The sequence below is a fragment of the Benincasa hispida genome, chromosome 5, assembly GCF_027475165.1.
Source record: "Benincasa hispida cultivar pf3 chromosome 5, pf3_genome.v1.1, whole genome shotgun sequence".
Lineage (NCBI taxonomy): Eukaryota > Viridiplantae > Streptophyta > Magnoliopsida > Cucurbitales > Cucurbitaceae > Benincasa > Benincasa hispida.
In genome coordinates this window covers 31,755,846-31,766,292 of record NC_143482.1, presented here as the reverse complement: position 1 = coordinate 31,766,292, position 10,447 = coordinate 31,755,846, and the positions used below count along the sequence as shown (strand labels likewise).

Below are 10,447 nucleotides of genomic sequence, written 5' to 3'. Positions count from 1 at the left end.
ATCAAACAAGTCCACAAAAAGGTAGGCATGTTGAGTTGGCAATCTGGCCACTCTCACCCATACTAATCAAAGGACCGCCCTCAAAGGTAGAAGTTCACAAAACACTTAGGATTGAGGTTCGTTGAGACATAAACTTCTCCCACTTTTTTTTTCGAGAAAATGGGTGGGTGAAATGAATTGAACTATGGTCATTTAGGTGAGATGTAAGTCTCTAGTATCAACGGCGTTATATACAGAGTCTAGTCATCTCGTGGTCTGGTCTTATATAAACTTTTTGTATGGGACACCTTCGCTCACACATCTCCACATGAATAGCCAGTATCTACCATCTGTAGTAGTTTACAACACTTGCAAACCTCTATAAAGTGGGTTGAATCCGTAGTGTCACCAGGATCAAGTATCCCACCTTAATCCTTATACTACAGACCTATTTAGGTTATCACTTAAGGCATGATCCACTTGTATATCACATATACATGCTTAAATTGACATAAGATAACCAAGAAGCTTTGTTTATTGGATATGAGTAAATGCCAGAATGAAATAACAATTATTTTATTCATTAAATAATGTGTATCAATACAAACAACGAGACTCCAGGAGAATTAGGACACCAATCCCAACAATTACATACCTGAAAGGTAAATTATCCTTCTTAGAATTCTATATTGAATATTTGACAAGGATTTTGTCAATATAAGATGCTTGAGACAAGGCTAAAGTTCTATTCATGCAATTCCTTGTCATTTGAATTCCTAAAAAAACTTGTGCTTCTCCCAAATCTTTCATTTAAAATTGAGCAGTTAGCCAACGTTTAATGTCAATTAGTAAACCTACATCATTCCCAATGAGTAGTATATCATCCATATACAACACAAGAAAAGCTATAGTACCCTTCATAATCTTCTTGTAAACTCAAGGTTCATCAACGTTTTGACTAAAACCATAAGATTTAACTTCAATGTTACCCTTATATTCTAAGATCTTGATGCTTGTTTTAATCCATAAATGGATCTTTTAAGTTTGTAAACTTTTTGCTCTTGATCTTGTTTTATGAACCCTTTTGGTTGGCTCATGTAAATTCTCTCTTCAAGATTACCATTTAGAAAAGTAGTCCTGACATCATTCGCCATATTTTATAGTCATAATATATGACAATGGATAAGAGAATGTGAACAGACTTTAGTATGGAAACAGGGGAGAAAATTTCTTCATAATCTACTCCCTTCCTCTAGGAATAATCTTTTGCCGCAAGTCTCGCCTTAAAGATATGAACCTTTCCATCTACTATATGCTGTTCAATTTACAAAGGTCCTCACGGCTAAAGTTTTTAAGGATCACCTAGTGAGTCTAGGACTACGAATTGTATAATCTAAGACAAGTGGGAGAAAAATCCATGGGTATATAATGCCTAGTGAAGACAAACCATGGGTATGTGCCTTATCTATTGATTTTATCTCTAAAACTCAACAACTCAACATCGTGTGTATATATATGTTACCACTGAAGTTTTAGTCCAAGTGAGAGTTTGTTGGATTTTATGTCCTAAAACTCGTGGTTTGTAACCAATAAACTTATTATATTATAGATAAAGATGTTATTAAGGATTATTCAATAAAGTTGTTATTGAATGTATGAATTGCTCATTTTATTTTAGAAAAAACCTAAATCAAATAAACTAAGATCCATGGCTATTACATGAGTACTTGGACTTTATGTGGAGATATGTGGATCAAGTTTGAGTAAATAGTCTAAATAGTCTATAGTATACGGACAAGGATGGGTACCTTGTTTTGGATACACTATTGGATGCGACCCACTTTGTATTTAGTATAAATGATGTGATCCTGAATTGTTCATGTGGAGACATGCGAGTGGAGGCATCCTATGCAAAGATTTTGTATAAGACTGGGTCAAGAAATACGTCACTTTTATTTTATAACGTTGTTAACTGTTTAAGATTGACTATTTCAAAGTGATGACCTAGATAACTTGACTTTAATCCTAAGCTAACTATGAATTCCTGTTTATTTGGGATTATCCTTAGATTTGCATGGGTGACGGTTGGCTTAACAGCCCCAGCTCAATAAGCCCCTTATTTTAGGGGTAAGACCGGGTAGATAGTTGAAGATATAGTGTGCAAGACCAAATTCACTCCTATCCACTTTTAAGGATAGCAGAGAAGTTGTTCCCTTAAATGCTGACTCTGGGTCTTGAACAATGGACCCCACCCTCTTATTGACTTGAGAGGGACTCAGTTTGGTGATTAGATCACAAATCAATTGTTCATTAGAGGATCAATGGGACTTAAGGAGCAAGATGTAATCTCAGGAGTAAAACAACTTTTGACCTAGTCGTTATTACGAACAACCTGTAAATAGTTGACTTACTAATTATGGTTATTTCGAGTGGATAGAAATATATCTACAATGAGGGGAATGCAACTATTAGGATTTAGTGGAGTGACCTGGTAGTTAACGGATGTTGGTAATTGGGTTAAAGAGTTTATCTAGTTAATCTCGGATCGTTGGAGCCCATGATCTGTAGGTCCATGAGGCCCCTCTAATAGCTCATATCGAACTAAACCTTAAAACAGTATGACAAACGAATTTGAAGTGTTTGAATTCGATTTTTGGAGTAAAGTGTTAAATATATCAAATATATTTAACCTAATGTTTAATTGTGAATTAAATATAAAGAGAGAAAGAATAGGAAATATTTAAATAAGATTTAAATATCAATTTAAATATCAAAACTATGAATAGGGATCATATTGATTGGGATTAGCTTTGGATTTAATAATTGAATATTAAATTAAATTAAATAATTGTTTTAATTATTTAATATTAATTTAATTATTAGAATTAATTTTAAAATTAAATGAAATTGGTCAAAATTGCAATAAAAGTCAAAATAATTGACTGTTGTTGACTAGGTCAAAATTGCAATAAAAGTCAAAATAGTTGACTGTTGTTGACTAGGTCAAAATTATAATAAAAGTCAAGATGTTGACTTTAGGTTTTGAGAGTCAAAAAGTCAAATGGTTGACTTTGGACTTTTAAAGTCAAAGATTGACCTTTGACTAAGTTAGTGGAAAAATCCAACATGTTCAAGTGGAAAAATCCTAAATTTGTTTTGCTAAGTATTCATCCCACTTGAAGACACTAATCCTACATCGTGTTAATAAATTTTTGAGTGTCAAATTCTCATTAACTCAAATTTGCATGATTTTGTCTGTAAATAGAAAAGTTCTATGAGTTTTAATCTTCTTAGCATAGTGATTTTTATGAGATGTTTGAGAAGAATCTAAACCTAATTCTCTCTCAAATCCTTAATATTTTTCTCTCCAAATTGGCCACTCACTGGATCCCACCATTCCGTTCTAAGACCGAAGAATAGTGGAGAAGACTTTTGTGGTGGTCTACGAACTGTTCGTGAAGAGATTGGAGCAAATTTGGAGAACAATTTAGACTACAAAGATTGTGCTCTCTCTATCCCTTTGTTTTAAGTTAAATGCATGCCTATTCTGATTAAATTAACATGATTAGAGTATTTAGATCCTTTATTTTTTCCACTGCATATATATTCGTTCCATTAGGAATGTTGTTCAAAATTTATACTGCAGTCTCTACTATATATCTCCAAAACGAGTCTAGTAATTGAGCTTAACTCATCATTGGCCGAACCATGTCTAACAGACTTTCTAATACATTATTTTGTTGAGGTGTACCAGGTGCTTATATTTATTATGTGATTCCATTTTCTATCATATAGTCTTGGAATCATAAGTCAATATACTCTCTACCATGATCCAATCATAGTGTTTAATTGTTGTGAAATAAGTTCTCAACCCCAATCTTATACTCTTTGAACTTTATAAGAGCTTCAAGCTTATGTTGCATTAGGTAAATATACTCATATCTAGAATAATCATCTATAACATAGATGAAATATTCATACTCTCTTCTTTTGTTTAATATTCATCAGACCACAAAGGTCAGATGTACAAGCTTTTCCAATAAAAGATTTTTTGGTCATTTTGTCCTCAAGACATAACTCACATATTGGTATAGTGTCTACCTCTACTCGTATAGAGGACCACTTTTAACCAATCTTTCAATCTTATTGAGATTTTTGTGGCCTAACTTTAGATGCCAAAAATAGGTATTTTCTTCTAGTGAAACCTTTTATCTTTTAGTCGTAGTTGTTGCTCTTTGAAACAATTCAACATTTAGAAATATTTTAAATGCTAACAGTCTTAGCACATATAAATTATTTTCCAATACTGCTGAACAAATCTCAATACTATTCTTTAAAATATACGCTTTATTGAAAGAAAAAAAATACTGAATAAGATTGTGTAAGTAAACAAGAAACATAAATTAGGTTCCTCTTAATCTTAAGAACCACATAAATATTGTCTAACAATAAACAATGTTTCTCATTGAAAAATAATTTAAAACTTTCAATAGCAACTGCAGAGACGACCTCCCTAGTACCAATTTTCATAGTCATATCTTCAGTTTCTAACTGCCTCTAGGAGTTAATTTTCTTTAAAAAAGAACAAACATGGTTAGTAGCCCCTAAATCAATTGTCTAAGTAGAATCATCATTCTCCATTAAACTAGTTTCCCACAAAAGTAAATCATATTTACCTTATTTGACTTTCTTCTTCTCAATCAAGTAGTTTGAGTAGTTTCTCTTCCAGTGCCCATCCTCATGGTAGTAGAAACACTTTCCTTTTGTAGCATTTGCAGCCTTGGCCTATTTCCCTTTCTAGGCAGTGTTGGAAGCAACTTTATTCCCTTTTTCACCCCTCTTCCTCTCCAGTTTTAAATGCTAGAAGAGGAAGCTCTACTTTATTCCAAAGGTCAAAACCTCTGTGAAAGTTCTTATTGGAGCTGGCAAGATTTGCCTCTCCTTCTTATCCTTTGTTTTTCAATAAGGACTAGTATGTTTGGAGTTCATTTAAAGGAGTAGTGAGGTTGTAAGTAATCTTGAACTCTTAGAGAAGAGAACTTTGAGCAGAAGCAAGATCGACCTAAATCCATTTTTTATTGAATATAAATTTTACAGTAAACAAGAAATAAGATATGCATTTATATATAAATTACAACATGCTTAACAAAAGGTTTTAGAAACCTTACCTTCGAAAATCTTTCTTCAAGAATTTCCTTGAACAACACATGAACCACTTGAAGACGTTTTTTTTAAAAAAAATCTTGAACAAGTTCGAACACAACCACAAAGACTTCTTCAGTATTCTCAGGGTGAGAACCCAGAAGTTGTGACCTCTGACGGATTAAGAGGGAATTTGTGTAGAAAGGAGAAAAGAGAATTGAAAATGTTCAGCAATAAATCCACAAAAACATAACTTTTTCTGTTTCTTTTCTCTCTATCACAATCGTTCAACCAACAAAGAAGAAGAAACTTTTTTGTTTTGTACATGCCAAAAATAACAATCACCCACGCAAAAAGAAAGGGAAAGGAGTTGTAGCTCCCTCTCTTATTATTAAAATAATAATTAATATAAATATAAATATGATAACTAACTTATCATATATATATATATATATATGTTAGATCAAATATAATATATAACCTATAGTTTTAATATTATATCACATATAATATAAACTATAGTTTCTTTTCTCTTTTATATGACATTTGATATAAATCATATTTATATTAAATTTAATAACTATTAATCCAATTCATAGAATCTATGTTTGAATCTTATTCAAATATTTATTTCCTCTCATTAAGCCATAGTGTATCAAATAATTATGTCACATATAATTGAAACAACTTAATTATATCATATATAATTAAATCCCTCTACTAATTTAGACAATTCAAATTAATCCAAAAACTGATTCTTAATTAATCCTATTGAGCTACCAAGGAGACCTCATGGACCTGTAGCTTGAAGCTCCAACGGTACATGAATAATTAATTAAACTCTCTAAAGAGTTTAATTAATTATTCACCATTCGTTAACTGTCGGACACTCCACTAAAGACCAACGCTACACTCTTCGCACTATAGATATATTTATGTGTTCATTGGATATAACCAATCAACAGTACGATAACCCTTCACAAATTGCTCGTAAGTACAAATAGGCTGAATTACCATTTTGCCCTTGTAGTTACATCTAACTTCTTAAGTACCACTGATCCCTGTAATGAACAATATATCCAACCTTATCCATCTACTTCAGACCATTTAGGTTATCACTTAATCATGATTCCCCCTATGTCTCTACATACATGTTTAAGTTACAAAGATAACCTTGGATTTTAATTTATTGATTTGTGGTTAATATAACTAAAATATCATATATTTTATAGATAATGAATTTGAATAAACTATCATATATTTTATTAAATACACCATGGTTAATGCAACTAAATTTGGCTCTTTATATCTTTACATACAATAAAGAGACAGAGAACTAATTAAATACTAATTAATCTAAATTAACTAAGCTAATATGGACTAAATTATATAACTATCTAATATTTAAATTTAAAGTATTCTAGATACAGATAATTAATTATTTAGAAGAAAAGTAATTGAATGATTAAATAAAATCGATATACTTGTAATTAATCCAAAATACAATGAATTACACGGTTTTGAAGAAATATTTATGAAGGATAAAATTGTCTAAAAATATTCTTTTAAATATCCTACCTTTTAATATAGTATAAATAAGTTTTAAAAAGAGATTGAATCTATAATAATTCCATGAATCAATGATTTTTTTCCATTTGGATATTGTGGACTATATGATGCGTATTTTGATCTTTTCATGTGTCATATCTGCAATAGGTTTATCCTTGTATTACATTTACTAATATGAGTCCGATTGCTGTTTATACAACCAAGTCGTGTTGTAATTATATTATTTTGGTATCAGTTTTTACATATTTGCAGACAATTGTTTATATAAACATGCACTACAAATACATACTTTTTAAATTTAGACATTTTTTAAAGTTTTCCCAAACCTAGATAATACTCCAGACCTGCCACTTAAACTTTAAGATTAACATTCCCAAATTTCAGACGACCACCTGCCAAACGCTCTCTAAGGACATAAGCATAAACTTAAAAAGTAAAAATATTACTGAATTATTAATATCCATGAAAACTATATAAGCATTAAGGTATAAGCATATAGTTTTATGTAAGATAGTCTTACAAAACCATTAAAAACTATTGCTATCACAGTGCAACATTTTTCTTCAAACTAAATCTATGGTGAAGGTCCAACTATAACCACAGCAGCATAAAACAAGTACACATGATATACCAACAAGAACACATAACGATATCCATAGACTTGACTCTTGGGTTAACCACTCTCATTACCAATCAAAGCAAGAAGCATTGCTTCATAATCCCCAGAGGTATCGCCTTTTATTGCCTGATCCAAAGGGACACTGTTTCTCCGATAATACTCTTCAACGATGCGTTTCATGTCGACCTCAGCTCGCGTAACTACTACTCTAGTCAAAGCCTCTTCATCGGTCCCAAGCCCTTTGATGGCCAAACGAAGAACTTTCTCAAAATATTTCTCAGGCCAAGTTAGACACTTTATAGCAGATCTCAGAAGTTTAAGGTAGTCGTTATTGGGGTCGCTCTTCAGATCCTGCATCACAAGATCAAGATGCATTGCCAATCGGTCATGCATAAAGAGTGTAACAACTATTAAAGATACTTCGAATATTGAATATTCACAAACCTTGTTAATAGCATTCCCAAATTGGTCATTGTAATGATTAAATGTAGCATTTAGTTGTGCCTTGCTCCTAGTGCTTATAATCCTGATGAGTTCCTCATCATTGTAAGCTTTCTCAGAGATTTTCTCGTGAAGTATCTTAGCCTCTGATGTTGCTAGGGTAGCATTTACCTCAGGACCATCATATCGATATGCAGTCACAAGGGGAACCAGAAGCTATATGGAAAAAAGATGGTAACTTCAAGAGGAGAAACAAAATATAAAGGAAAGTGTTTGATAATTAAATATATCTAGCATATTTAGAGTATACAAGAGAATTCAAAGTTCATTTGGTTTGAACTTTAAGCATCAACAAAATTTGAATCTTACGTCAATTTGATATTGCAATGGATATACTCAGGAACCAAAGGAAAGCTAGAAATGAAAAGGGCGAGCTAATAGTTTGTAATGGTTTAGAAAACCATTGAAAATGAAATGAGAATTACGAGTAATATCTAATGTGAAAGACGTGTCCAGAAACCACAAACAATTGCAGCAAACATCTGTAAGAAAATCAAGCCCAAAACACCTCAGAAGCTTTCAAATCCAATATTTTAAAGCATTGTCTTACCCTGCGAAAATCACCTGTAGTGTGCTGTGCAACATCTTCTTCAATCGACCGCTTGAAACGAGCATGGTATTCTTCCTTCACTAAAAATAGATCGCGTGGAGTTCTAGTACAAGCTATTTCCAATATAACAAAATGTTTTGGGGTAAGTTTCCTTATTGCTTCATTGGCTAGTAATGCATCACGTTCAGCAGGTTGTAGTGTCCATAAAAGCACAGCTCTCTGTTAATGGAAGGAGACAAATCACACCATTTCAGCGCTCTTTTTTAGAAGCTCATCCTATTGTTCATGTTTCAAGCTAACATGGCTAAAGAAATGCAATTTTCAAAATCATTTGAATCCCTTTTTCTATTTGAAAATTTGGAATGTTGTGCATGAAAAAAAGCTGCAACAAAAAATGTTTATATAGCTTAAAGTGTAATCAATCAGAATAAAGTAAGGTTTGATTCCAGATTCCGACCTCAAAATCACTTGAAAGTTCTTTGTCTAGCGCCTTCAAGAGATCCTCTCCATATGTTTCGGCATAGGTTTGTCGAATCAGACTGCGCTGTTCAGCATTTCTGTGAGCCAATATGGAAATAATCGCCCCCTCATCCGTTCCCCAACCTGCAGGAAGAGAAAAATTATGTAGCTCTACATCTAATTAAACCAGCACAATTCCTCCCCCCCCCCCCCCCCCCCCCCCCCCCCCCCCCCCTTTTTTCCTTTGGATAGGAAATAAATTTCAATGATAGGTGAAATCATACAAAATGAGAAACACAACCGATGGGATTACAGAAGAAGTCTCCCGCTATATAAGAGAATTTAAGCTCATTCCTTGTTTTTGCACCAAAAGAAGAGAACTGAAAAGAGATAAATCTAAAACTTCTTGTTGTGTTTCTTCCCCAATTAACTTTTTAAAAAAAACCACTGTGAGATGATTCAACATTCATATAAATGATCCAATAGCAATGAGCACAAAAGTTATCCAAAGACTTCTTGCCTCGCACTCGGTGATGATCAATTAAAAACGAATTTAATTACAGGAACCATAAACTGAAGACAACAAAGATTTCCCACAAGGATATGAACTGACCACTGGTTGACCAAAAACTTAAACTGATGGATTATAGTAAATATAATATTATATCAACAACACGCCGACAATAGACACTGTTAACTTTCAAGGCAAGCATTGAGGCTTACAATTGTTAAAAAACAAAATGAGAAGGAAATTCGCATGAATTATAGTTACAAAAGGGACTGAAATTACATCAAAACAAAACAAAATCAGGCATTCAGCCATGGGCTTCACACGTTAAAATTCCCGATACCAATATCAAGAGCAGAAACAGGATATAAATGGCTGTTTGAAACCGGTGAAAAGACAGAGATCAAAGAATCGCAAGGTTTAGAAGAAAATCGAAAAGGGTATTGAGGCAATTGGGGAATTAGATCAGAATACAACCAGTTACATAAGTACAACAGCAGGGAATTTTAAAAATGGTTAAATCAATTGAAGGAACAGAAGAATGGGGAGATATTAGATAAGTGAGAGACCTTGAAATGCATTATGGAGGCGCTCGGAATCTTCGGCCACCGGAGGAAGCTGATCCGGCACCGTCAGAGTGGCCATTTTTGTGTATGTGTGTTAACAAATACAATGCAGTGAACGAAGACGAAGATGGATTGAGTTGGTAAATTGCAAATTGCAATCATTATATGGAAAGAAAAGAAAAAATTGATCTCTTTGTGTTTGGACAGTCGAGTCCAACACGTGGCAAACATGTGAGGCGCAAATTTGAAGAAAAAACAACCCCCAAACGAGAAGAGCATGAAAATCACTTTAAAAAATGTTACATTCCAATTTAATGTTTAAAATGTGGATGGAAAGAGGGGTGTGCATCCCATCGGTGTCAATTTTAAAAGAAAATAGATATTAAAAATCGACCAAAAAAAATGTGTAAAATCTGACCGACGATCGGTTGATTTTATCGATTTTGTGATTTTTTTTTACAAGTAAAGTCAAAGTGAATTAAAAAGAAAAGATGGACATAATTTGTAATTTTTTTTTAAATTTAAATTAATCATTTTTAAATGAAAAATTTTAT

General features: G+C 32.7%; 1 protein-coding gene across 1 annotated transcript; it reads right to left on the bottom strand.

Moving 5' to 3' along the window:
• Positions 1-7,113: 7,113 nt before the first annotated feature.
• Positions 7,114-10,232, bottom strand: LOC120077059 (annexin Gh1-like). Its single transcript, XM_039030909.2, has 5 exons — positions 9,897-10,232; positions 8,818-8,963; positions 8,361-8,579; positions 7,754-7,966; positions 7,114-7,660 (listed from the first exon to the last, which is right to left on the bottom strand). The coding sequence occupies exons 1-5, from the start codon at positions 9,970-9,972 to the stop codon at positions 7,364-7,366; spliced, it is 951 nt and encodes a 316-aa protein (XP_038886837.2). The 5' UTR covers positions 9,973-10,232; the 3' UTR covers positions 7,114-7,363.
• Between the last annotated feature and the right edge of the window lie 215 nt (positions 10,233-10,447).

Excerpts from the sequence above, each read along its gene's own strand:
- LOC120077059 (XM_039030909.2), bottom strand. The coding sequence starts at position 9,972 with ATGGCCACTCTGACGGTGCCGGATCAGCTTCCTCCGGTGGCCGAAGAT. Across the intron at positions 7,967-8,360 it reads CTACAGGTGATTTTCGCAGG|CTTCTGGTTCCCCTTGTGAC; the intron begins GTAAGACAATGC and ends TTTTCCATATAG. Across the intron at positions 7,661-7,753 it reads TTGGGAATGCTATTAACAAG|GATCTGAAGAGCGACCCCAA; the intron begins GTTTGTGAATAT and ends CTTGTGATGCAG.